The sequence below is a fragment of the Carettochelys insculpta genome, chromosome 25 (genome assembly GCF_033958435.1).
Source record: "Carettochelys insculpta isolate YL-2023 chromosome 25, ASM3395843v1, whole genome shotgun sequence".
Taxonomy (NCBI): Eukaryota; Metazoa; Chordata; order Testudines; family Carettochelyidae; genus Carettochelys; species Carettochelys insculpta.
In genome coordinates this window covers 16,995,925-17,022,643 of record NC_134161.1, presented here as the reverse complement: position 1 = coordinate 17,022,643, position 26,719 = coordinate 16,995,925, and the positions used below count along the sequence as shown (strand labels likewise).

The following is a 26,719-nucleotide window of genomic DNA, read 5'->3' as shown; positions in this document are numbered from 1 at the left end:
TTCCTACTGTCCTGCAGTGACCCGAGGTGGGTGCCTCAGTTTCCCCAGGCACAGCACCAGTGCACAGTGGGGAGGGGAGTTTGGGTGTGCTGACTCCTCACACGTAGGCAATGGCCCTCCCTGCTCTTTGTAACCCAGGCAGCCAGGTGACCCCCTTCTTCCCAGGAAACAGGACCAAGGTGGGAGAGGGGCCTGGCTGGTTGGGACTGGAACTGGGCTGGTGAGTGGGGCAGTCTGGGCTGGCTGGAGAGGGAGGAAGGGGGCCAGGGCCCAGCTCGGGGACCCCTCTGGGCCCCTCTTCCCAAGGTGGATGGTGCTGACGGCTTCTGGTCCCTGTGCTGACAAGTCTGTTCTACGCTGTGTCCCTGTCGCCCCATAACCCCCCGTTCTCCCTGCTGGGTGAGAGTCCTGCCTGGCTGCTTGTTGGGGACAGAGCCTGGGGACCCTCCACTCTGTGACACAGACACCGTGGGGGTGCCCAAGGCTGCAGGAGCCAGTGGTGTGACTGCTAGGGCGAATAGTGGGTGGCGATGTCCCTAGGCAAGCCCCACTGCTTCCCCAGCCTGTCCGTCTCCCTCTGGCTATGCTGCTGGGGTGTCCCATGAGGGCTGAGTGCCCCACCAGGTCTCCAATGGCACCGGGAGATATTTGAGAGCAGTGGGTCCATCTGGGGAGCTACCAGGTGCCTGCTGGACTTTATTAGAACATCCCTAGCTGGCATATTCGCCTGGGCACGTGGCTCAGCAGTGGGCCCTTGTCCGGGAGCAGCCTCAGCTGTGCCCATCTCTGGCTCCCTGCTTGCTAGCCCGGAGCAGGGCTTGCCGGCTGGGTCGTGCATGGGGCCAAACGGCAGCATGGCGGGAGAGACGTGGGCTTGGGGGAGCCGTGCGCCAGCGCCTGGCGGGTGGGTGGGAACTGCTGGGGGTGGTAGCTTGGCACCGCTGCAGATGCTGCCTCCCCCTCCAGCCCAGGTCAGCTGGAGAGGCGAGCGAAGGGAGCCCAGTCCCAGGCGGGAGCACCCATGGGCCCGCGTGCTTGGAGGGGAGGGTGGTAGCGCTGCTGGGTGCTGTGGGCAGGGTGGAGCCTGGCTTCCTCTCCGGGCCGACCCGGGGCGTGTTCCAGGCCGTGCTGTGCCGGGCCTGGGGGAGATTTGGAAGGTGAGAGGGGAAGGGAGGGATGGGGGAGCACCGGGAAGGGAGAAAGAAGGGGCTGCTGAAAGGGTGGGGATGTTGGCGGGAGTGCAGTGGGGCAAGCAGGGGTCAGTGCCTGGGCTGGCTTGTGGGATCCGGGCTTCCGTTGTCTCTCTGCCACAGACCTGCCGTCACCTTGGGCATGTCCCTGGCCATCCCTCCTGCTTTGTCTGACATGCCCGTTTTGGCTGGGGTTTTCAGAGTCCCACAAGGGTGTGGCTGCTGGAAGCCTGGCCTTAGACCAGCTGGGCTGTGTCGCTGGCTGTGCTGGGGGGCGCTCAGCTCCCGGGCTGAGCGTGATGGGCCCAGGTCGTGGGTTAGCGCCCAGTTGGGCGCTGGCAGTGGGGCAGAGCAGCAGAACGCAGATTGCTGCTGAGCATGGGGGTGGGGCAGCCCGGGGCCAGCAAGAAAGCAGCTCCGCTCTGTGGGTCAGGGTCTCGGTTCTCCCTGTATGCGGGCCCGAGGGAGCCCTTCTCTGTCTACGTCCCACCCGTGGCCTGGCTGGGGGCTAGTGCTTGGCCGGGCTGTGCTGAGTCCTGGTCAAACATGCTCCCTGCCTGGGCTTGGGGTTTGGGCGCTGCTGTCCTCTGGACTATGCCCTGGCTCTGCTGGGTCAGGCCACGGCTCCCTGCCGGGCGAGGCAGCACTGGCTCTGCAGAGGCGCTCAGGCTGACACAGGGCCCTTTGGCTCCCAGGCTGGCCCTGGTGGGCTTTGCGGAGCCCCAGGTTCACGCTCCCCTGGGTGGCCTTGTGCAGCTGAGCCGTCCCTGTGGTGCGGAGCTGGTGCACCTGTCAGGGAAGTGCAAAGCCCTCGATTACCGGCCCCCTGCCGGGCTCTGGCAGGTTCCAGCTTGGCTCCCTGTGGGCCGTCCGCAGGCTCCCTGGCTGCCCTGCCGCAACCAAGCGGCAGCTTTCTGCAGAGCATGGCTTGGCTTGAGCTGCCTCATGGCCCTGCTCTGTGCCGGGGTCCCAGGGGCTGCTCCCGCCACGGGCCGGCTGCCCTCTGAGCTCAGGCGCCCAGTAACCCCTGATGCCTACTCGCTCCCTCCTCCTCCAGGCTCCCGCCCGCGGCTGGAGGACGCCTCTCCGCGCATCGTGGAGCACCCCTCCGACCTCATCGTCTCCAAGGGGGAGCCAGCCACGCTGAACTGCAAGGCGGAGGGGCGCCCCGCCCCCACCATCGAGTGGTACAAGGATGGCGAGCGGGTGGAGACGGACAGGGAGGACCCCCGCTCCCACCGCATGCTGCTCCCCAGCGGCTCCCTCTTCTTCCTGCGCATAGTGCACGGCCGGCGGAGCAAGCCCGACGAGGGCGTGTACACGTGCGTGGCGCGCAACTACCTGGGCGAGGCTGTGAGCCACAACGCGTCGCTGGAGGTGGCCAGTGAGTGGGGCAGGGCGGGGGAGGGGGCTTAGCACAGGCTGCGGGAGCCGCAGGGGCAGCTGGTGGGGCCAGTGCCGTTGCTGCAGGGCGGGTGGCTGCGTGGCTCAGGCTGGCCAGGCCTCTGCCAGGTGCGCGTGCCGGCTGCCTGGCTGGAGGGGGTGCATCCTGCGCTGCTGCCCGGGTGGGGGCGACGGGTGATGCAGGCTGCAGGGCAGGGCTCTGCCCTCTGCGGCAGCACACCGGCGACTGGCCCCTGCTCTAGTTCCCTGCCGCGGTGCTGTGAAGGGTTACCGCTGCCAGGCCGGTTACACAGTGCGCGGGGCTGGTGCTGGCAGGCCAGGCTGGCACGCCCGGGGAGACCGCACCCTGTGGGACTGGGCTGGGGCCTTTCTCAGCTCAGCCAACCTTCCCTGGGGCACTGGGAATTGTGTTGCTCCAGCAGTGCCCTCCGCCCAGCTCAGAGGGCCTTGCAGCGCCCCGCTTGCAGGGCGGTCGTTCACCAGCGGGAGCACCTTGCCCGCCGAGGCCTCCCAGCAAAGGGGGAGAGGCTCCTCCAGCTGGAGCCAGGGCGTAACCTAGGGCTCCCGCTCCCCCGCCGTTCTTGTGGGTGCTCGGGGAGTAAGGAGCCAGTTCCACCTCTCTGTGGCCCTGGGCGCTCGCCCGTTCCCACGGGACTCAGGGATCCGGGCTCCGTGGGGCCCATGACCCCCGCTGGGCAGCAGCGCAGGCGCCTGGCCCGCTCCTCGCCTTCCTGGTGGGGATGCTGTATGAGCCGCTGCAGGACTGTGGACCGGCGTCTGCTGCCTGCCAGAGATGGTAGCTCTCGGCCGTGACCGCCCCATTCGTCCCAGCGGGGTGTTCACGCTGAGAGCTGGCGGGGGTGGTCTCCGTGTCGCTCGGCTCCGGTGTCCTGCCAACTGCCCTGCCCTGCTGCTGGCTTGTCGCCAGGCCCCTCTGCCTGCTGCCCGCACCAGCGCACCGTCTCGGAACAGCCAGGCTGCTTGGCTGATTGATTTGCCTTCCCATCTGGAGTCCCTCCCGTCTAAATGGACCAGGAGTCCGGTGCAGAATCTCCCCGGTGCAGAGTCCGGGGGCTGTGCCTCGGGAGCCATGGGCATGCAGGGCTCTGGGGAGAGGGAGCTGCTGAGAACCCCTGGGAGGGAGAAGGCCCCTGCCACCTCATCAGCTTTGAGAAGGGGGCGGATTGTGGTTGGAGCTGCGCCTACTCCTCTGGCTGTGCCAGTCCCGCTGGCTGTTCCCTCCCTGGCACGCAGAGAAGGCGAACGGCTGTACAGGGTGAGGGGGCGGCTGGGCTGCCTCTGGCTGGTTTGCTGGGGATGGCGCATCGCCTGGCGTGTATGCGGAGGTCCCGCCTGAAGCAGTGTTCTCCGTTTGGCTGGGCGCACACGATCAGAGACCCCTGGGGCAGGGGGAGACCTCAGGAGGTCATCAAGTCCAGCCCCCTGCTCAGAGCTGGGTCTCTTGGCTGCCGCGGCCGTGGCCTGGGAGCCGTTGGGATGGGTTAGTGATCTGCTTTCTCCAGCAGCTGCCTGACGTGTGGCTCCTCACTGGCTAGGGCAGCCCCTGCTCCTTAGCTTTGCTGAGTGGGAGGGTTCATCCTGGGCAGACTCCTTTCTGCTCCTGGCTTGGGGCTTTGCACAGACCTTCGGGATTAGCCTCCCCGCACTGGACTGTGCCCTTGGAGAGCTCCCTGGCCCTGGGCCCCCAGGCATGCAGCTCTCGCATCCGGGAGAGTGCACTGCTGTGACTATGATCCCTGGCTCTGTTTATCGGCCCTGACCTCCTTGTGCTCTTCCTCGGTGCCCTGACCCCACTGTCTTCCCTAATGGCTCTGCAGGGACAAGGACCTGCAAACGCACTATGGGGAACATGTCCAGGTCCTGGGGCACAAGATAAGCACCCTTGGCCCCTATGAGGAGGCCAGGGCGAGTCACCCATGGCAGCTGGGGAGGGAAACGTGGGTTCTGCTAAGCCTGCCATTACAGCGCAGCTGGGGGGCACGCAGCTCGGGCACCAGCCTCTGACGGGTGGCTGAATAAAGCCATCGGAGGAGTGTGGTGCGGCTGGGGTAACGGCGGCTGCCCAAGGGGCGCTCCAGCAGGCCCCAAGCTCTGGCAAGGGCACCCTGGGCTTGAGCGCAGCAGCTTGGCAGGCGCGGAGCTGCTGGGGTTTGTTTGTAGGACCCGAATTCCGACCCACGAAGGGAGGCCGTGACTCCTCCAGCTGCCCCTCGGAGCAGCAGGTCTGGCCTCCAGCGCCCTCCAGGCCAGCCTGGTTCCTCGCTCGGGGCCCCCGTGGGAGAAAGGGGGCAGAATGTGCATGACGGCGGCTGCACAGTGCACCCGTGTACTGGGCGGGGGGAAGCGGATTTTCTCCTTTCCAGGGCACAAGCAGCTGGTTTGAGAGCAGCCAAAGGGACTCTGCCTCCGCAGGCTGGCAGCACTGCGGGGACTCCTTGCCTGGGCGCTCTGAAGCCCAGCAGTGCGACCGGCTGTACACAAGAACTAGCTGAGTCTCTGGGGGCAGGTTCATCAGTGGCCAATAGCCAGGAGCCTGTGCTCTGGGGGTCCCTAGCCGGGGCTGGTGGAAGGGGGCTGATCACTGGGTAATTGCCCTGTTCTATTCATTCCCTCTGGGGCACCTGGCGCTGGGCAGGGGAGCCTTAATATGGGCGTAGTGCGGCGGTGCCTGTCGGGGCTCGGGCCTGCAGGCGGGGCCTGCTCTCTCCTGGTGGCCGGGGCACGAGAGCCTCCCTTTGCGGGGTGCGTGGGGGGCTCGGGATGCCCCTCTCCAAAGATGTGGGAACTCAGCTGGGAGGCAGGGCCCCGGCGAGGCTGGGGCGGCCCGTGGGGAGATGCAGCTGGGAGCCTGGCCCCGCCTGGGCGAGCGGAGAGCTGTGCTGGCCGCATCGCCTGGGCCTAGGCCACGGGCGCATCTCCCTGGGGCCGCTGCTCGCCGGCCCACGCTGCCTGCGGGTCTCGCGCCCCAGGTGCTCCCGACTGCAGCCCGTGCGCAGGGTCGGAGCTGGGAGGGGAGGGGAGCGAAGACGATGGGCGTGAGGCAGAGGAGATGCTGTGGCTCGGAACAGGGATCACGTATTGATTTGTGTCGCTTCTCAGCCTGTCACCCAGCCAGGAGGCGTTTGTGTGTCTCGGGAGCAAATAGCACCAGCCCCCCACCAACAGGAGCGGTGTCCTGCTCTGATCCTGTCCCAGCACTTGGGCTCCCGGCCAGGCTGAGTGGCGCTGACAGCCCAGCGCTGCCCCGGTGCGGGGGGTGATGAGTGCTGGAAGCAGCAGCCGGAGCCGGGGTAATTTTAGAAAGTCCTAATGGCTTTCAGCTGTCCTGCCCTTGTTGTTTGGCGCTGCTGCAAAGCCCGGAGCACTCGCTCTTCCCCGGTGCGTTCGCAGTGACGGCTTTGGCTGGGATCGCTGTCTAGCAGGGCCTTGTAATCAGACAGCCGCCTGGCGTGGAAGTGCTCCCTGCTCCGGCCAGCAGCTCCCCTCCCTGGGGTGAAGTGTGGCGGAGAGAGCTGGCACGTGCTAGCCCAGCACCCGCTTGGAGGGCCACCGGGGCTGGGCTGGGCTGGCTGCCGGGGGAAGCCCTGTGGGCGGCAGAAAGCGCTGGGGCGGCTGAGGCTCCGCATGCGAGGAAGGAGAAGGGGTCGCTGGGGCTGGGAGAGAACCTGGGAAAAGGCCCCGTTCCTCGGGGATGCAGCTCGGCGCTCGGCACTGCTGGCTGGCGCCTGTGACGCTTGGGCCTCTTCTCCCCCCTTCAGCTGAGGTGGTGAATGGCAGGGCCGTTGCTGGCCTCGGCTAGTCTCTGCCTGTGTGGCGTGTGTGCTCGGCTGTGGCTGGGGCCCCACCGCCTGTTGCCTGGCGGGTGGACTTGATCGTGCTGGAGCCAGGCGGACCCATTCACCTCTCAAGAAGCTCAGAGATGCGGCCAGCAGGTGCCTGGGTGGACGGCCATGAAAGCCCAGTGCCGTGCTGGTGGGGCAGCGCAGCTGGCACTCCTGCAGGCTGCTCCCCGGCTGCAGCGTTTTCCAGGCCAGCCAAATGCATGCCAGGGGCTGCAGACGCTGCGGTTAGCTCGGGCGCCCCCGGCGGCCAGGCTGCTCGCCAAGCCTGGTGGGTTTGGTGCCCAGGGCTCCAAGGGGTTCTGTGGTAAGCAAGGAAATCTCCAAAGGCCAGGCCTGATCCTGGCTCCCTGGGAGAGCTGGGGACTCAGGACCCTGGGACCTGCAGGAGAGGGAGGGCACTTGTCTTGGCAAAGGCCTGTTGGAGGTGCTGCCAGGGCTGCCTGAGGCAGTGGCCGCCTGTTGTCCGAGGGTGACGTGGGCCCCAGCTTCTTCCAGGAGAGTCCTGACCCTGCGCAGCACTGCGAGGCACCCCACCCCGCTCCAGAGCGCTAGCCAGGGCCCACAACCCTCCTTGCCTGAGCTGAGCCAGCCAGGGGAAGTCTCCAGTGCAGGCGCAGACTGCAGTGGAACACGGCTGTGCCATGTGATGGGGGAAGGTGTCCTGGAAAAAATGTGGCGCTCGCCATTTTCCTTCCACGGTAGTCAGCGCGTCTATGAAGTGGTGAATGGCATTTGGAGAGCAGGTTGAGTAATATTTGTAATGCACTCGCCTAGTACAGCTGCTGCTGACTGACTCGTGCCAAAACCACACTCGAGTCGTGATGCAGCCCCTGATCGGAGGACCAGCTCTCCAGCACCGGCTCTAATATTAAGCAGACTTGTGATCAAAAGATGCAAAACCCGCTCCTCGATTAAAACAAAACCTGTCCCATGGGACGTCTTATTTTCCAGGCATTTCTGTAAGGGGACACTTGTCTGACGCGGCCTCTCCATCAGAACGCTTTTTCCCCACTGTGAGGAAGGACGGGCCTTTGGTTTTGGTTTTGAACAATGTTCTCCTTCCAGTTTTGCATGAGAGACCGACCCAGCCCCACTCCAGTTGGCAGTTGGAGTGATGTTTTGTGAGGGGTTGTACCTGCTTGCGGGTGTGCTAACCCCCTTCCCAGTGGAAGGCCAGTAGTGGGTCATTTTCTCTTGTTGTTTGTTCTTGGAAAAATAAGACATCTAGAAAACCTGACTCTTGGAATCGATTTTTTTGAGCATTACACGCAGCAATTTTTCAGTGTGAAACTTCCCTTGTGGGCAGCTGGCAGGGACTGAGCCAGCCCCAGTGAACGCTGCATGAAGGGGACAGCAGCCCTGCCTGCTGCAGCCCTTGTCGTCCCTCCCAAGCGCTCAGCCGGGGCCGGGTGGCTGGCTGACGCTGCCTGGGTTCCCTTGCAGTCCTGCGTGACGACTTCCGGCAGGTGCCCGGCGACGTGGTGGTGGCGGCAGGTGAGCCGGCCGTGCTGGAGTGCGTCCCGCCCCGCGGGCACCCCGAGCCCACCATCTCCTGGAAGAAGGACGGCGTGCGCATCAGCGACAAGGACGAGCGCGTCACGGTAGGGGCACGGCAGGCGTGCGGCGGGAGGGTGTCCCGCTGGGCAGTCAGCAGCCAGGCTGTGCTAGGGGGAGAGGGGGGCTGATGGGACATCTCTCCCATGGGGGCGTGCAGGCTGTGGGGTGTCTGGCCCTCGGGGTGGGTGGTGAAGTGGATGAGGGGCATGGGGGAAGGGGCCGTGCCCCGGCACAGCCGGGCTGAGTGAGTCTCCCTTGGCACAGATCCGTGGGGGGAAGCTGATGATGTCCCACGCCAGGAAGAGTGACGCCGGCACCTACGTCTGTGTGGCGACCAACATGGTGGGGGAGCGGGACAGCGAGCCGGCCCAGCTGGTGGTGTTCGGTGTGTGGGGCTGCGCCTGCCAGGGGCCCGCAGAGCGGGAGGGCAGCTCCCCCTGCACAGCACCCAGCCGGCTCCTCCTTTTGCCAGGCCCGTTGCACGGCTGGTTCCGTCCAAGCTCCAGGCCCTGCAGCCTTCCCGCTGCCCCTGTGGGGGAGGCTGGGGGTGAATGCCCACGAGCGGGGGAGGGGAGGCTGGGGGAGCCCCCTGGAGTCGGGGGGTGGTGGGGGTGAATGCCCAGGAGCGGGGGGCGGGGGGAGGCTGGGGGTCGGGGTAAAGGCCCAGGAGTGGGATGGGGAATTCTCCAGCCTTTGCCGTGTGCCTCTCCTGCCCGGGGCAGGGCGGGCGGGCGCGTGCTCCCGGGGTGCAGCTCTGCAGGCCCCGGTGCTGATGCTGCCGTTCTGGTGTGTCTGGGCAGAGCGCCCCACATTCCTCCGCAGGCCCACCAACCAGGTGGTGCTGGCCGAGGACACCGTGGATTTCCACTGCGAGGTGCAGGGCGACCCCGTGCCCATGGCCCGCTGGCGCAAGGAGGAAGGGGAGCTGCCCCGGGGCAGGTAGGAGGTGGGGGCCCTTTCCCGGGCTGGGCTGGGCCGGGCTGCCGGTGTGCTCCCCAGCAGAGCTAGTGGGGAGGTGCCGGCACTTTGTGGGGGGCCCCCCAGGGCTGCTCTGCAGGAGCCATGCCCCAGCCACCTGCACAGTGAACCCTGCTCCTGCCCAGAAGTGGGCACCTGCCTGCTGGGCCCACTGGGCCCCGTTCGGCCTGGCTCCTGAAGGGACTGTGTTCCCAGGGGGTACTGCCAGCCCCCAGGTGAGGGCTGGTGGGCAGAGGCTGGGCCCCGAGCGAGCAAACACCAGGCACCGTTCCCTGCCCAGGGTGGGACCGGGGAGGGCTGGAGGGGCACGGCCTCTGGGTGCAGCACCCCCCCAGCGTGGCCTCCCAGCGCTAGTGCCCGGCCGGCTCTCAGGCATGGGCTCGCTCTTCCCAGGGCAGAGATCCAGAGCAACAACAGCTTGCGGCTCAGCCGGGTTGGCGCCGAGGATGAGGGCACCTACACCTGCGTGGCTGAGAACAGCGTGGGCAAGTCGGAGGCCTCGGGCTCGCTCAGTGTCCACGGTAAGGGGCCCGTTGGGGCCTGGCTGCGCTGGTGGGACAGACAGATGCGGAGAAGATGGACAGCCGCCTTCTGTCATTGCCCAGTGATGGGGAGAGCCCTGCCCAGGGCCCAAGCGCTGCTTGGAGGTGGCTGTGGGGGGACCCATTGGCAGTGCCCATTTCCCGGCTGCCCTCTGCCCCGTCACCCTGAGCCACGTGGGGATGACATTCCGGGGGGCTGCGGTGGGTGATGCTCTGCACACCTGTTGGACCATTGGAGAGGCCCCCCTGTCTGCTGCGGCCCCAGGGTGTCCCTCTCCTGTACCCAGAGGTGGAGGGACAGGGCTGGGCCTCTGCGTGGAGGTCCCTTGTCAGCCCCCCAGCCCGTCTCCATGGGCCCTTTGAAGCCCAGGGCAGGGGACTTGGCCAGCTGGGCTGCCGCACCCCATCCTCCCGCTGAGATGTGCTGCCGGAGGTCAGAGGTGGCTGGTGCGGAGCAGCTGATCTCCCTTCCCAGGAGGGCGTGCGAGGTGCATCCCCTTCCAGATGCTGCTCCTGCAGAGGCCCAGGGCCAAGGGCAGTGCTGACTTGCTGCAGGGGCAGTCTGCTTCCCAAGGCAGCCTGCGGTCCTGGGCACGCGCTTGTGCTGGGCTAGACCCCCAACCGGCCCCGCTGTCCCCGTCTCTGGGCAGTATCCCACCTGCAGAGCAGCACCCCAGCCAGCCGGCCATGGCGCCCAGCTGGGCAAAGTGAGCCCGGGGACTTGCCAAACAGCGCCAGGCTAGGCCAGACCTGGCCCTGCTTCTGCCCCCTGCCAGCGGCCAGCCGTAACTGCCCCCCGGCTCTGCCTCGCCTCCCGGCACGTGGCAGGCACTGGAGGGGAGCAACGGGGTCGCTGGCATTTGTGCATCCACAGGCCCTTTGGCCCCCACTGAGAGGAAGGAGCAGGCTTGGGCTGGGCCAGGCTGCATGGGGGGGGTCACCCATCCCTGGGGAGGCGGCTGATTTAGGAGAGCTGCTCCTTTTCTCCTCCCTGGGCCTAGCCCTAGCCTGATCCTGCTCTGCGCACCGGGAGGCCGTCGGCCCACCCACAGGGCACGTCCCAGCAAGTTACGGCTCTGTCCCCCAGAGACCCAAGGCCTCAGCCCTTCTCCCCTCCCTGTCCGCACCCTGCCGATGCCGGGCAGCCCGGGAAGAGCCGCTGTGCACTCGCTGGCCCCTGCCCCGCGTCTAGCCTACGCAAGAGTAGGGGCGCTGGGCCGCATGGTCACAGCCGCTCTCAGGGAGCGTTTGCAGCAGGGGTGCTCCTCCAAGCTCCCTGAAAAAACCGAGCAGGGAGACCTGCCTTTCTGCCTTGTGTGACTCAGCCAAGCCCCCGTGACGCTGGGTCGGCCCTGCAGCATCCACGGGCTGGGGAGATGCGGTACCAGGCCGCCCCAACGCTGTCCTGTGCTGGCTGGGAAGCGAGGCCTGGGCTGCCCTGGAAGGGACTCAGGCCTGTGCTCCTTCCAGAGGGATCACGCGCCCTTCTGGGTCTGAGTCCCTCCCGCCTTCGGTGTCCCCTATGCATCTGAGGTGCCCAGTCTGTGCGGGGCTGGCTGGAGAATGCTACCCGCTCCGGCCCTGGTGGGACCCGGCCTGGGGACAGAGCAGGGCCTCCGCAGCCACTGCCGCTGGTGCCGTGCGGCCCGGCTCGCTGAGGGCTGGCCAGGCGGCAGGGAGGTGGGCAGGGCTGCTCGTGTACAATGCTGCACTCAGCTGTGCGGCCAGGGCCGCCTGGTCGCCAGCGCTAGGGCCAGGAAGAAATGCAGCCCCCACCTCCGGCTTTTGTCTGGCAGCTGCACCCTCCCAGGGCTTCCCCGCTGCGGTCAGCCTGCCGGGGCCTCAAGCCCAGGGCCAAGGGACCCTAGGCCAGCCCTGAGAGGTGTCTGCCCCCGGTCTCCATGGCGGGGATGCCCCAGCCTCCTTCAGACGCCTGCTCCACAGCTCGACTGCCCCGAGAGTTGGGAGGCTTTTCCCAGTGTCTGACTGGGTCTCCCTGGTGCAGGCTGCACCATCCTGCTGGCCCTGCCTTCTGGGGCTGGGGACCAGTCGCTCCCTGGCCTCCTTGTAGCCGCCCTCCCAGGCCTCCGGACTGGTCAGTTCCTCTTCTCAGAGCTGAGCACGCCCAGGCGTGTGGCCTCTCCTCCCCGGCCGGCTGTTTTTCCACCTAAAACCAGGGTTCCTCTGGCCCCCTCCGGGCGCTCGCTCCAGACAGTGCTTAGACCCCGGCCTGCCCAGGGCTGAGTCCAGCTGGACAACGTGTCTTACAGGCGGTGGCTCTGTTCATCCCCACCCCCGAACCTTCCCTTTCCCTGGCATGCAGCGTGGGGCCCGCACTGACCCCAGGGTCCCACCCTCCAGCCCGCACTGACCCCAGCCACTCCACAGCTGCCCAGCAAGCAGCTCCGTGTGTGGACGTGCTGCGCTCGGCTCTTGGTGGAATTCGTCCCGTTGGACTCTGACCGGTTCCCCAGCTGGGCCAGGCAGTTGTGCTTCGTCCCTGTGCCCCAGAGCGCCGTGCCAGCCCCGCTCCCCTCTCCGTGTGCCGTGGCGCGAAGGACAGCCTGTGCCCGCAGGCCCCAGCGCGGGGGGACAGTGCTAGGGCTCCGCTCGGGGGCCTGGAGCCGCAGAGCTGTGTGCTCAGGAGGAGAGGGGGCTCTGAGCCCCCCAGGCCGGCGGGTGCTGTGAGCCAGAGCAGGCGCCTCTCCCCTCCCCTCGCTACGGGCCGGGCCTGCGACACCACTCTAGGCAGCTGGGCAAAGCTGGCTGAAGTTTGCAGCCCTCCTCCCCCTGTGTGCCCCTCGCAGTCCCACCCCAGCTAGTGACGCGCCCGCGGGACCAGATCGTCGCTCAGGGCCGCACCGTCACCTTCCAGTGCGAGACCCGAGGGAATCCGCCGCCGGCTGTGTTCTGGCAGAAGGAGGGCAGCCAGGTAGGCTCTGCGGGACCCTCCAAACTGTGTGCACCAAGGCCTTCCTGTGCCCCCGTCCCCGCGCCCCCGTCCTGCACCTCCGCCTCCCTGCTCCTGCGCCCCATCCCGCGCCCCTGTGCCCCTGTCCTGCACCTCTGCCTCCCTGTGCCCCCGTCCTGCACCTCCGCCTCCCTGCTCCTGCGCCCCATCCCGCGCCCCTGTCCTGCACCTCCATCTCCCTGCTCCTGCGCCCCATCCCGCGCCCCTGTCCTGCACCTCCGTCTCCCTGCTCCTACGCCCCATCCCGCGCCCCTGCCTCCCCGCGCCCCTGTCCTGCACCTCCGCCTCCCTGCTCCTGCGCCCCATCCCACGCCCCTGCCTCCCTGTGCCCCTGTCCTGCACCTCTGCCTCCCTGTGCCCCCGTCCTGCACCTCCGCCTCCCTGCTCCTGCGCCCCATCCCGCGCCCCTGTCCTGCACCTCCGTCTCCCTGCTCCTGCGCCCCATCCCGCGCCCCTGTCCTGCACCTCCGTCTCCCTGCTCCTGCGCCCCATCCCGCGCCCCTGCCTCCCCGCGCCCCTGTCCTGCACCTCTGCCTCCCTGTGCCCCCGTCCTGCACCTCCGCCTCCCTGCTCCTGCGCCCCATCCCGCGCCCCTGTCCTGCACCTCCGCCTCCCTGCTCCTGCACCCCATCCCACGCCCCTGTGCCCCTGTCCTGCACCTCTGCCTCCCTGTGCCCCCGTCCTGCACCTCCGCCTCCCTGCTCCTGCGCCCCATCCCGCGCCCCTGTCCTGCACCTCCGCCTCCCTGCTCCTGCGCCCCATCCCGCGCCCCTGTCCTGCACCTCAGTCTCCCTGCTCCTGCGCCCCATCCCGCGCCCCTGTCCTGCACCTCCGTCTCCCTGCTCCTGCGCCCCATCCCACGCCCCTGCCTCCCCGCGCCCCTGTCCTGCACCTCCGCCTCCCTGCTCCTGCGCCCCCTCCCACGCCCCTGCCTCCCTGTGCCCCCGTCCTGCACCTCCGTCTCCCTGCTCCTGCGCCCCATCCCGCGCCCCTGTCCTGCACCTCCGTCTCCCTGCTCCTGTGCCCCATCCCGCGCCCCTGTCCTGCACCTCCGCCTCCCTGCTCCTGCGCCCCCTCCCACGCCCCTGCCTCCCTGTGCCCCTGTCCTGCACCTCCGCCTCCCTGCTCCTGCGCCCCCTCCCACGCCCCTGCCTCCCTGTGCCCCTGTCCTGCACCTCCGCCTCCCTGCTCCTGCGCCCCCTCCCACGCCCCTGTCCTGCACCTCCGCCTCCCTGCTCCTGCGCCCCCTCCCACGCCCCTGTCGTGCACCTCCGCCTCCCTGCTCCTGCGCCCCCTCCCACGCCCCTGTCCTGCACCTCCGCCTCCCTGCTCCTGCGCCCCCTCCCACGCCCCTGTCCTGCACCTCCGCCTCCCTGCTCCTGCGCCCCCTCCCACGCCCCTGCCTCCCCGCGCCCCTGTCCTGCAACTCCGCCTCCCTGCTCCTGCGCCCCCTCCCACGCCCCTGCCTCCCTGTGCCCCCGTCCTGCACCTCTGCCTCCCCGCGCCCCCTTCCTGCACCTCCGCCTCCCTGCTCCTGCGCCCCATCCTACGCCCCTGCCTCCCTGTCCCGCGCCCCCGTCCTGCACCTCCGCCTCCCTGCTCCTGCGCCCCATCCCGCGCCCCTGTCCTGCACCTCCGCCTCCCTGCTCCTGCGCCCCCTCCCACGCCCCTGCCTCCCTGTCCTGTGCCCCTGTCCTGCACCTCCGCCTCCCCGCACCCCCGTCCTGCACCTCCGCCTCCCTGCTCCTGTGCCCCATCGCACGCCCCTGCCTCCCTGTGCCCCCGTCCCCGTACCCCATCCTGCACCTCCGCCTCCCTGCTCCTGCGCCCCGTCCCACGCCCCTGCCTCCCTGTCCCGTGCCCCGTCCTGCACCTCCGCCTCCCTGCTCCTGCGCCCTGTCCCGCGCTCCCGCCTCCCTGCGACCCCGTCCCGTGCCCCTGTCCTGCGCTTCTGCCTCCTTGCGTCCCATCTCACACCCACGCCCATGCCCCCACCTCTCCCTGCTCCCCCACGCCCCCGTTCTGTACCTCCACCTCCCTGCGCCCCCATCCCGCACCCATGCCCCTGCCTGTCCCACCTCCCTGTCCCACGTCCCCTCTCCACGCCTGCTCCCCCACTCCCCCCTGTCCTGCACCTCCGCCTCCCTGCGCCCCCATCCCATGCCCTGGCCTCTCCCTGCTCCCATCCTGTGCCTGCGCCTGCGCCCTGCACCTCTGCCTCGTCATGTCGTACCCCATCCTGTGCCCCGCCTCCCTGCACTCCCACCCTGCACCCCACCTCCCCATGCTGTACCCCATCCTGCGCCCCCGCCTCCCTGCACCCCCATTCTGTGCCCTCACCCCAGCTTCGTCGTTCTCCCATCCTGTGCCCCACTCCTTATGCCGCACCCCCCGTCCCGTGCCCCCCACCTCCCCACGCCCCAACTCAGCTTTCCTACCCCCACCCGGGCTGCCAGGCCCGGCTCAGCTGGCTTGGCCTGAGTGAGGGGAAAGCTGGCAGCCCCACCCCCTCTCTCTGGGCTGGGCAGCGAGTCAGGGTTGTGTCGTCTCTGCCTTGCAGATCCTGCTGTTCCCCAGCCAGCCCCCGCAGCCCACAGGCCGGTTCTCCGTGTCCCCGAGCGGCGAGATGACCATCACTGAGGTGCAGACAGCGGATTCGGGCTACTACATGTGCCAGGCCATCAGTGTGGCAGGCAGCATCCTGGCCAAGGCCCTGCTGGAGGTGGAGGACGGTGAGTGCTCGGGAGTGTGAGCCAGCCTGCAGACTACAGACGCAGCTGGCTGGTGTGCAGCCCAGCCGGGGGCTCTGGCCAAGCTGTGCAGCAGCGTGGGGCGTGGCCTCTGACCCACCAGTGCTGGGGGGGCTGGCTGGCTGGCAGAGCATGGTACCCTGGCCAGGGGCTTTGTTCCCTCCCGCCAGTCCGCTAGTGCTCCTCCGGGGCGGGCACCATTCCAGGCACATCCCCCTGCTTGGCCGGGCTGTGGGCAGCCTGAGAGGTGATGGCCGTGACGCAGCGGCTGCTTCGTTCAGTCCCCGGGCTGTGCCGTCAGGGCTTCCTACCTGGGAGCAGTGTCTCAATCTGCCGGCTGCGCCCAGGGGTGACGGGCAGAGCCCTGGGCGTGAGCTCCACACAACCAGCACAGCGGAGCACCCGGGGTCCTAACCAGCTCTGTGTCCTCCGGGCAGCAGCCAGCCTGGGGCACCTGCGGGCAGGAGCGAGGGTGGTGAAAGGGCGCCGGAGGGATGGAGGAAGGGAGGGTGGGGCGGTGGGAGGAGAGACTGCAGCTCCCTGTCCCTGAGAGCAGCGCGGTTCCCAGCAGGGCCTGGCCTGACCGTGCCCCTTGCTGTGGGGGGGGATGCGTGGCATTCCTATGCCCCCAGGAAAACCCTTCTGGCAGCAGGGCTGCGTCTGCACCCGGGCCTGCAGCATTGAGGGCCTGCCCGGCCGCTGCACAGGGAGCCTCTCACTCCCACCGGCTGTGGCTCGGTGGTTCAGGCAGCGCCCCTCACAGCCCTTCTGTGCTGGGAACTCAGCTCCGTTGTGTGGGGCAGGGCTGCTTTTGCTGCTTGCAGCGGGGCCCAGTAGGGGCTACGCCACGTGTGCCAGTGAGGGTTGGCACAGCCCTGCAAGGCCCCTGCGCTGGTGGCATTTGCTCCCGCAAACTTCTCTGGAATTTTCTCTGAAAGCTGCTGCTGTGACGTGCCTCCAGTTTCCGTGACTCGAGCCAGGACTGGGGGGCGTTAAAGGAGCCAGCCCTGGTGCAAATCCACAGCAGAGGCTCTCCCTTTCGTGCCGATAAAACCCTTGTTTGTTGAGGGCATGAGCTGCCACAGGAACGCACAGGCGCTTGCACCTGCTGCCTGGTTGTTACGGCTGGCGCAGGGGCCACGTTACAGGCAGGGCCTGGAGAGAGCTCCGTGTGCTTGTTTGGGTTTGCTAATGCACCTTCCGCTGGGGCCCAAGCCCAGAAGGGCCGGGAGGGCCCAGCGTGGAAATGCCCTCAATGGGCTGCACTCTGCAGGTGTGAGCAGGGCTGTGCTCAGGCCGCTGCTTGGAGAGGATCTTGATGCTCCCGCATGCAGGACCCGGTTTCTGCCAGCTCCTGGGCTGGGTGGGGACAGTTCTGCCATAGACTGTGCCTTCTGCCAGTACCGCTGCGTCTGCTCATGGAGCCTTGCTGAGCGGCCTCCGCCGAGAGAGTGAACCCTGGTCACGGCCCAGCCAGCAGAGACGGGCAGCCCAGCGCTGCTTCCTGAACCCAGCTCTGCCAGTGGCAGAGACCTGGCCCTGCCCCGCCTGAGCAGAGTGAGTGTCTGCAGAGGGCAGCCCACCCGGCTGGCTCCTTGCGGATCCCGGCAGTCTGCCCACGCAGGCCAGGGACTGACCTGCAGCTGGTACCTCCTGCTGGGCAACCCAAGAGGACAGCTCCTGTGTGATGGGGTTTTGGGGTCCCCCAAGCTCTGCACCCTGTCCGCAGGCAGGAGAGTCTCTCACTCAGCAGGAAAACAGCAGGTTTATTAGCCAACAGGACACAGCATCATACAGAGGAGTCAGTGCAGCAGGCAGAGACAGCCAGTCCCATCCATGTTGGGGAGAGGAGGCCCCGAGGGGCCCCCAGAGCTGGGGCCTTGCCCCCTCCTTTGTCTCTCTCTCTCTCCCAGCCCAGACTAACTGCTTCCCAAATCCCAGTTCCAATTCAAACACCTCAGGCTCCACCTCCTCCTTTGTCTGCAGTGCAAAGGTGTTACCTGGTCATCAAGGTTACCCTCAGCAGGAGCCCCACACCCTCTGTGAGCCACTCACACACACACAGGTATCCCCCACTCCATCACATCTCTCCCCCCTTCCAGACCGAACTGAGCGGGGTCACTCAACTGGTGACCTGGGGAAGTTCGGGGCTCTCCCCTTGTGACAGGGCATCGGCTGTACCCTCTGTTCTCCCCTCGATGTGCACCACCTCCACGTCATAGTCCTGCTGGGGGAGGCTCCAAGTCAGGAGCTTGGTCTTGGCCCTTTTCATGTGATGCAGCCGGGCAAGTCCCTTTAGTTCCCTTGGGTTGGTCGGTCTCCCTGCTTCGGCCCCGGTCCGTTAGCCACGTTCTCAAGTTGGGCGGGCAGAGCCCATACAGATGCTGCAGCACCAACAGATCAAACAGGTCTTTTGTGGTCTGGGTCCTGCCCCCTCTGACCACCAGTCCATACAGCTGCTCCGGCCAATGTCTGGAATTCAGTTACAGTCCAGTAAAAGAACGTACAAATGCTTCCATCCTTGGCATTTAGCCAGACCACCACAATGGTTGTGTGCCTCAGTTTCCCCTTCCATGCCACACAATAGGTTTGGAATGTTCCTTCTCATGTCAGAGGTTGCAAGACTAGTTACAGGGAACAATGGTGACATTTCAGAGTTACAGACTCCTTCAACATACAATTCATGCTTCTACATCAATGTCATCATGTCACATGGCTCTTTTCAAACATTCAGTGCATGGTACAATTCTACAGCTTTTGGTAGCAGCACCCCTTGGTTACAGCAGTCAGCGTGAGTAACAGAACAAACCCATTGCAACTGTACATTTACGTTGCTCTTTGGTAGACCACAACCTTTGTGTAACCTCCTTGAGAATCTGGTATTTTGGGGATAAATGGCTGAGGCCTTTCTTAGCACCATCAAGTTCTAATCTTCTCTCTTGCCCCCTGGGGTGGAAATTTGATCTCTCTGGCTGTGCCTTCCCTTCTAACAAGAGCTGGGCCATTGATGATCTCAGGGAGATGGCCCCCTTCCTGCCAGTCTGGAAATTTGCAAACCAAACTGCTTTCTGAGAGTTGTTTTGTGAGTCCCAGACGCAGAATCCACATGAAGGAATCCCTGTTTATCCCTTACTGGCCCACCAGGCCCACAGCTCCTTCGTCCTTCCACCTCCAACTACTGCCTCCCCATGGAATCAGAAGTGGAGTCCGGTATGAGAATATAAGTGTTTCCACCATCTGGAGATGGGGAATTGCTGGCCCTCTCCTGCATCCTACAGAGACTGACTGTGCAGCTGTTTTACTTGGTTCTCACAGGGCTGCTCACATTCCCTGAGAGTTTTCACTTTACTTGCACCAGCTTCCAATTCCTGAGAAACTTTTACCCTGCCTGCTTTGGACCCTTCCAGAGCACAGCCAGTGGTTTCATACTCAGGCAGGTCCTGGCCATCAGGAGCTGAAACAAACTTCTCCCCAGGCAAAGGGCTGCTCTGGCTCTTACAGACAAGCACCTTTCCTGTTCACTTTCCTTCACCTTACTCCCATTTTCTGCAGTCCCCACAGATGGGTCAGGAAAAGTTTCAGGGAAATTCTCTTCCTCAAGAGCTCCCCCAAACAATAACTCACCCCCGTCTGCCTCCACGGGGGCACTGCTCCCTTGAGCCACAACCAGCTCCTGGGTTCCACCTACACCCAGGATCACTTCTGGCCCATTAGGCAGATTCCCACGTAATCCCCCTCCAGGCAGACAGCCAGTACCACCGGACAGAAGGTTAGGATCCCTTTCCTCCCTTCTGCTACCAGCTCCTTTATCTTCATCAGTCAGCGTAACTCCATTGCCCGTCTGTTCTTGTGTCCTGGCGAGAGGATGACTCTGGTAGGACAGAGTCCTCTCACCCCCTCCCAGTAACACCTCAGCATCAGGCAAAGAACAAGTACCAGAATCGTCTGGTCTCTGGGATTCCCTGATGATACTAACTGGATCAGACCGAGTTAAAGCATCATCCCCCCTGAGAGACACAGAGGCAGGCCCACTTCCCATCTGGGCTTCAGCTGCCCTCAGATCCAGCTCTGGGATCTTGGCTCCATCTCGAGCCCCCACAGGCTCAGGCAAAGGATTCACTTCCCCAGAAGCAGAAGCACTTTTCTTGCACCAAGGACCAGTGTCCTTAGCAGGGACACCACTGCCCATCCCAGAGCCATTCCCTCTGCTCCAGCCCCCATGGCTGGATTCAGAGACACACCTGGAATGCTCTTTCCTGGTGGTTCCTTCTCCAGCCACCCCAGGCTGGTGAATCTTCCTCAGACAATGGGCTAGTTTCCTCATTGTCACCTTTTCCAAACGCAGGCTCTGCTCTCTCCCCAGGCTGCTGCTGCTGTTCAACACAGACAGACAATGGGAGACACTCTCTCCTTTGTCCCAGCCCCCCGGCTGGTCTCCACACACACACAGAAGGTGAAGCAGCTTCTCTCACAGACAACTTGCCATTCCCAGTGGATCAGCTGCTTTCCTGCACAGACACACAGGCACCTTCCTCGGCCCAGGCCTGGAAAACTCTTCACAGGTCTGTCTTGGCCACTAGTAGATGATGGGTTGGAATCGCTCCTTCCCTCCTTGAGCTGTGGCAGGCCACTCGGTTCAGAACTCCAGGCAGTGCGGGGTTCCCTGCCCCGATCCGGGCTCACCTCTGCAGGATTCTCCCCAGCCCTTAGCTCTGCCACTGCACATCCACGCTGCCTTGTCCAGCTTCTTTAATCTCGATTCGGTTTCCAGGTGCTGCCACTTCACAGCGGAGTTGCTCAGCGTGGTTGCAGGCTCTCAGGCTGATGCCCTCTGCACCCCACGATTCCTGGAAGAATCCCTTCAGTGTGCCAGGCTCCTTGCGGGTCACAAGCTGCCCGGGGTTAGGCCGTAGGCCCCTCTGCCCTCTGGGACCGATTCCAACAGACTCCCAGCGGAACCCCTTCTTCAGTGTGACACCCGCTCTCAGGGACCATGAGCACCCTGTCTTGGGAAGGACTCATTCAGCGTCAGCCTCCTCAGGGGTCACTTGTTCCTGGGGGTTGGGCTCTCGGCCCCTCCACCTTCTGGGACCGACTCCAACAGATTCCCAGGAGTAACCCCTCCTCGGGTGTGACACCCCCTCTCGAGGACCATGACCGCAGTTGCTTGGGTTTGGCTGCAGGCCCCTCCGCCTTGGGGAGCTGCACCTCACTGCCCATCAGCACACCTGGGTCTCGCAGGCCCCACTTCTTCCGGGGCCCCAGTCACTTACTGCTGGATGCTCCATCCTCGGGGTGCAGAACATCCCACTTCTGACACCAGTGTGATGGGGTTTTGGGGTCCCCCAAGCTCTGCACCCTGTCCGCAGGCAGGAGAGTCTCTCACTCAGCAGGAAAACAGCAGGTTTATTAGCCAACAGGACACAGCATCATACAGAGGAGTCAGTACAGCAGGCAGAGACAGCCAGTCCCATCCATGTTGGGGAGAGGAGGCCCCGAGGGGCCCCCAGAGCTGGGGCCTTGCCCCCTCCTTTGTCTCTCTCTCTCTCCCAGCCCAGACTAACTGCTTCCCAAATCCCAGTTCCAATTCAAACACCTCAGGCTCCACCTCCTCCTTTGTCTGCAGTGCAAAGGTGTTACCTGGTCATCAAGGTTACCCTCAGCAGGAGCCCCACACCCTCTGTGAGCCACACACACACACACAGGTATCCCCCACTCCATCACATCCTGTGTCCTGCATTTGTGTCCAACGCTGGGCAGCATTGGAGGTCCCTGCCTGCGCTCCCCAGGGTCTTGGGGCTCCTGCGGACACCTGATCCATCAGCTCAGCCGACCAGGGTGAGTGCTTTGTGGCAGCTGTTGGACGAAGCGTAGAACCCAGCTTCCTAGTCCCACAGAGCAGGTGAGCTGGCCCCGGCCTTTGTGTGACGCTATGAGGGGCTGCGTCTTCCAGAGAGGGTGTGTTTTGGGGGGGCCTGGGGAGCCACCATCTGGCACTGGATCTAGGCCTGCCCTCTCAGAGCACCTGGCCGGGGCAGGAGGTATTGTGCTGTGTCATGTCTGCCAGCTTTAGCGTTTGCTGCACCGGTTCTCCTTTCCAGGGCAGAACCTGCAGGCATGGACGGTCTCTGGTAATCTCTCTGCTGCTGGTCTGTCGCATGTGATCTGGGAGCTGAACCGTGTTCTCCATCGAGTTGGCCACGCACAGGGTCACCAGGTTCTGGACTTGGCAGCTCTTACAAGTTTTCTCGCCTTTGGCTCCATGCCTGGCCACTGTGGGGACAGACACTTCTCCAGAGCTGGACCACTCGTGCTGGGCTGGGTCCAGTAGCAGCTGGCGGTGGCATTCTGTAACTCTCCAGGGCGTGGAACGAACGGGTTCTTCTGCCGTAGCATTTCCTTAGCTGCCTCCAGAGCTCTCAGCTTCTCCCTTTGCGGCTACTAGTGTGATCACTATTGGGTTCCTCCTGGGTGACCCAGCCTCTGCTGCAGGGGATCAAGGTCCATCGTCCATCTCCAAGAGTCCTGTAACAGAGACGTGAGCAAAGTGCCTTGGGGGTGTCCGTCACGCTGTGGCACGTTACTGCTGTCGAGTACATTAGTCCTATGTGCAGGGGGCTGGTCACAAGCCCCGCTCTGTTCCTAAAGAATGCAACTTGTAGTGAAATGACTTATAAAGGGCAATGAGTATCCATAAGGAATAACGTAATGAGCTTGAGATACGCGCCCCACATGTTCAGTTCACACGTGTGGTACGTTTCATGGATCTGGAACTCACAAAAACAATACAGCCAGGTAGAACAGAAAGCAACAAATAAAACAGAATGAACAAACAGACAGCTAAATAAATAAAGGGAAAACACAGGCCACCTCCTCACCATCCTTGCCGGTCCCCGTCGCTCCCCGCCGGCTGCCCCCTGCTCCCTCTCGCGCCCTGCTCCTCCCTGCTCCCCGCTCCTCCCTGCTCCCCGCCGGCTGCCCCCTGCTGCCCCCTGCCCCCTGCTCCCCCTCGCACCCTGCTCCTCCCAGCACCCCGCCGGCTGCCCCCTGCTCCCCGCCGGCTACCCCCTGCTCCTCCCAGCACCCTGCCCCCTGCTCCCCGTCGCGCTCTGCCCCTCCCAGCGCTCTGCCCCCTGCTCCCCACCGGTCCCCGTCGCTCCCTGCTCTTCCCTGCCGGTCCCCCTGACTTCAGGGCCCTCCACTACAGCACCTGCCGCCAGGCCACCACAAAGCTCTGCTGTCCTCCTGGCTTTTGGTCCCCGGGCCCCCAAGGGGTGTGAGCGCAGATCAGCGGGACTCTCAGTGCAGCTCCTCTCCTGAATTAATCAACCACTTACATGCAGAACAACTTGCAGCGAAGCAGCTTCTGGCGAGGACCTGAGTCAATCTCATCCCCTGACTCTGCAGCTCCTCTCTTCCCTGGCCTGCCCCCTCCGCATGGGCCAAGCGCTGTCTCCCCCGTTGGCTCGCGCTGCATCTCCAGCCAGCAATCCGACGGGTAGGCGCGAGCGCCGGGGACCCCTCCACTTCTGGGGTCTGCCACTGGGCTGTGCACTGGGGTGTCCAGGCAGGAGGTTGAGGGGCATTAGGAGAAACTGCCTGATGGTCAGGGTGGTGAAGCTGTGGGATAAGTTGCCCAGGGAGGTTGTGGAGTCTCCATCACTGGAGATATCTCAGAGCAGGTTAGACGGACACCTGTCAGGGATGGTCCAGACGGTGCTTGGTCCTGCCAAGAGGGCAGGAACTGGACTCAGTGACCTCTCAAGGTCCCTTCCAGTCCTAGTGTTCTACGACCCTGTGAAATTCTCCACCCGCTTCTCCCTCTAGGTCATTGAGGCCACCGCACGGCGGCTGGAGAGGGTATTGGTCTCCCTCCCGCCCGTGACGCGTACCGATGGCAAAGCGTTTCTCCTCGCAACCTGCGCATGTGGCGCACTGGCCCGTCCAGGCTCCGAGTCCGTCAGAGCTGTGTCAGATGCGGCCAGCTGGGGAGGGGGAAGGCAAGTGAGAGGCCCCTCGGAGGTGGCTGACGTGTGCTCCTAAGTCGATAGTGTAGTCGTCATCCTCTGGGTCGCTCTCGAGGCAGGCTTTGTGCCGCCACAAGTGGTAGATCTGTGGAGGGGGGAGGGGACTTGAGGGGAGCAGCAGGAGCCCAGGGGAGGGATCTCAGGGGTGCCGTGGTGCAGCGCAGGGGAGGGATCTCGGGGGGACAGCCCTGGTGCCGCTCGGGGCAGGGACCTCGGGCGGGAGGAGGAGCCGTGGTGCCGCTCGGGGCGGGAGGTTGTGGTGCTGCGCGGGGCAGGGACCTTGGGGCGGGGGTGGGGGGGGCGTTTTGTGGTGCTGTGCGGGGCAGGGACCTTGGGGTAGCTGTGGTGCCACTCAGGAGAGGGACCTTGGGGGAGCCGCGGTGCCACCCAGGGCAGGGACCTCGGGGAGTTGTCGTGGTGCCGCCCAAGGGAGGGATCTCGGGGAGGGGGGAGCCGCGGTGCTGCTCGGGGCAGGGACCTCGGGGGCAGCCGTGGTGCCGCTCAGGGGTGGGATCTCGGGGGGGGAGGGCGCCATGGTGCCGCTCGGGGTAGGGACCTCCGGGGGGTTCTCATGGTGCTGCCCAAGGGAGGGACCTCGGGGCGGAGCCGTGGTGCTGCTCGGGGCAGGGACCTCTGGGGGGAGCCATGGTGCCACTAAGCGGAGGGATCTCGGTGGGGGAGCCGTGGTGCCGCTCAGGGCAGGGACTTCAGGGGCGAGCCGTGGTGCCGCTTGGGGCAGGGACTTCGGGGGGGTTGTCGTGGTACTGCCCAAGGGAGGGACCTCGGGGGGGTTGTCGTGGTGCCACTCGGGGCGGAGCTGTGGTACTTCCCAAGGGAGGGACCTCGGGGGGGAGCCGCGGTGCAGCTCAGGGCAGGGACTTCAGGGGTGGCCTGGTGCCACTCGGGGCAGGGATCTCGGGGCGGAGCCGTAGTGCTGCTGGGGGTAGGGACCTCAGGCGGTGGGGGGAGAGCCGTGGTGCCACTCGGGGCAGGAGCTGTGGTGCCGCTCAGGAGAGGGACTCTGGGGGGGTTTGTCATGGTGCCGCTCGGGGCAGGGATCTCGGGGGGTTCTCGTGGTGCCGCCCAAGGGAGGGACCTCGGGGCAGGGGGGGTCCGTGGTGCTGCCCAAGGGAGGGACCTCGGGGCGCGGGGGATCCATGGTGCCGCCCAAGGGAGGGATCTCAGGGGGGTTGTTGTGGTGCTGCCCAGGGGAGGGATCCTGGGGCGCAGCCCTGGTGCCGCCCAGGGGAGGGATCTTGGCAGGGAGGGGAAGCCGTGGTGCCGCTCGGCACAGGGACCTCAAGGGGTTGTCGTGGTGCCGCTCAGGGGAGGGATCTCAGGGAGGGGGAGCCGTGGTGCCGCTCGGGGTAGGAGCCGTGGTGCCGCTCAGGGGAGGGACCCTGGGGGGGGTTTGTCGTGGTGCCGCTCGGGGCAGGGACCTCAGGGGATTGTCGTGGTGCCGCTCGGGGCAGGGACCTCGGGGCGCAGCCCTGGTGCTGGCCGGGGCAGGGATCTCAAGGGTGGGGGGGAACCGTGGTGCCGCTCAGGAGAGGGACCCCGGGGGGTTTGTCATGGTGCCACTCGGGGCAGGGATCTCGGGGGGGGTCCTCGTGGAGCCGCCCAAGGGAGGGACCTCGGGTCAGGGGGGGTCCGTGGTGCCGCCCAAGGTAGGGACCTCGGAGCGGGGGGGATCCGTGGTGCCGCCCAAGGGAGGGATCTCAGGGAGGTTGTCGTGGCGCCGCTTGGGGCAGGGACCTCGGGGGCAGCCGTGGTGCCGCTCAGGGGTGGGATCTCGGGGGGGAGGGCGCCATGGTGCCGCTCGGGGTAGGGACCTCGGGGGGTTGTCATGGTGCTGCCCAAGGGAGGGACCTCAGGGCAGAGCCGTGGTGATGCTCGGGGCAGGGACCTCTGGGGGGAGCCATGGTGCCACTAAGTGGAGGGATCTTGGTGGGGGAGCCGTGGTGCCGCTCGGGGCAGGGACTTCGGGGGGGGGGTTGTCGTGGTACTGCCCAAGGGAGGGACCTCGGGGGGGTTGTCGTGGTGCCACTCGGGGCGGAGCCGTGGTACTTCCCAAGGGAGGGACCTCGGGGGGGAGCCGCGGTGCGGCTCAGGGCAGGGTCTTCAGGGGTGGCCTGGTGCCACTCGGGGCAGGGATCTCGGGGCGGAGCCGTAGTGCTGCTGGGGGCAGGGACCTCGGGGTTGTCGTGGTGCTGTCTAAGGGAGGGACCTTGGGGTGCAGCCCTGGTGCCGGCCGGGGCAGGGATCTCGAGGGGGGGGGGGGAACCGTGGTGCAGCCCAGGGGAGGGATCTCGGGGGGCGGGGGGAGCCGTGGTGCCGCTCGGGGCAGGAGCTGTGGTGCCGCTCAGGAGAGGGACCCTGGGGGGTTTGTCATGGTGCCGCTCGGGGCAGGGATCTCGGGGGGGTTCTCGTGGTGCTGCCCAAGGGAGGGACCTCGGGGCGGGGTGGGGATCCGTGGTGCCGCCCAAGGGAGGGATCTCAGGGAGGTTGTTGTGGCGCCTCTTGGGGCAGGGACCTCGGGGGCAGCCGTGGTGCCGCTCGGGTGGGATCTTGGGGGGGAGGGCGTCATGGTGCCGCTCGGGGCACGGACCTTGGGGGTGGTGGGGCACCGTGGTGCCACTCGGGGCAGGGACCTCGGGGTTGTCGTGGTGCTGTCTAAGGGAGGGACCTCGGGGGGGGGGGGGGGGAGCCGCGGTGCCGCTCGGGGCAGGGATCTCGGGCGGGGAGCTGCAGTGCTGCCCAGGGGAGGGATTTTGGGTGAGCTGTGGTGCAGCTCTGGGCAGGGAACTCGGGGGGGGGGGGGAGTGTCGTGGTGCCACCCAAGGGAGGGATCTTGGGGGGGCGCCGCGGTGCTGCCCAAGGGAGGGATGTCGGTGGGGAGCCGTGGTGCTGCTTGGGGAAGGGATCTTGCGGGGGGGGAGCCGCGGTGCCGCCCAGGGGAGGGATTTTGGAGGTTCCATGGTGCTGCTCGGGGCAGGGACTTTGGGGGGAGCCATGGTGCTTCCCAAGGGAAAGATCTCAGGGGGGGCCCTGGTGCTGTTCGGGGCAGGGACTTCGGGGGGGTTGTTGTGGTACTGCCCAAGGGAGGGACCTCGGGGGTTGTCGTGGTGCCACTCGGGGCGGAGCCGTGATACTTCCCAAGGGAGGGACCTCGGGGGGGAGCCGCGGTGCAGCTCATGGCAGGGACTTCAGGGGTGCCCTGGTGCCACTCGGGGCAGGGATCTCGGGGCGGAGCCGTAGTGCTGCTGGGGGTAGGGACCTCGGGCGGTGGGGGGAGAGCCGTAGTGCCACTCGGGGCAGGAGCTGTGGTGCTGCTCAGGAGAGGGACTCGGGGGTTTGTCATGGTGCCGCTCGGGGCAGGGATCTCGGAGGGTTTTCGTGGTGCCGCCCAAGGGAGGGACCTCGGGGCAGGGGGGGTC

General features: G+C 66.0%; 1 protein-coding gene across 13 annotated transcripts in view; it reads left to right on the top strand.

The window, feature by feature from the left end:
- ROBO3 (roundabout guidance receptor 3) overlaps nt 1-26,719 on the top strand; it is an 80,259-nt gene that overhangs the window by 9,911 nt on the left and 43,629 nt on the right. For all 13 annotated transcript variants that reach the window (XR_012642493.1, XM_074976673.1, XM_074976682.1 and 10 more), the window contains exons 2-8: nt 2,248-2,574; nt 7,901-8,058; nt 8,279-8,399; nt 8,815-8,953; nt 9,386-9,513; nt 12,342-12,466; nt 15,066-15,237. Coding sequence is in view for 12 of the 13 variants with exons in the window: in XM_074976673.1 (XP_074832774.1) it covers nt 2,248-2,574; nt 7,901-8,058; nt 8,279-8,399; nt 8,815-8,953; nt 9,386-9,513; nt 12,342-12,466; nt 15,066-15,237 (1,170 nt within the window). In the remaining variant the exon portion in view is untranslated. The remainder of the gene's footprint in view (nt 1-2,247; nt 2,575-7,900; nt 8,059-8,278; nt 8,400-8,814; nt 8,954-9,385; nt 9,514-12,341; nt 12,467-15,065; nt 15,238-26,719) is intronic.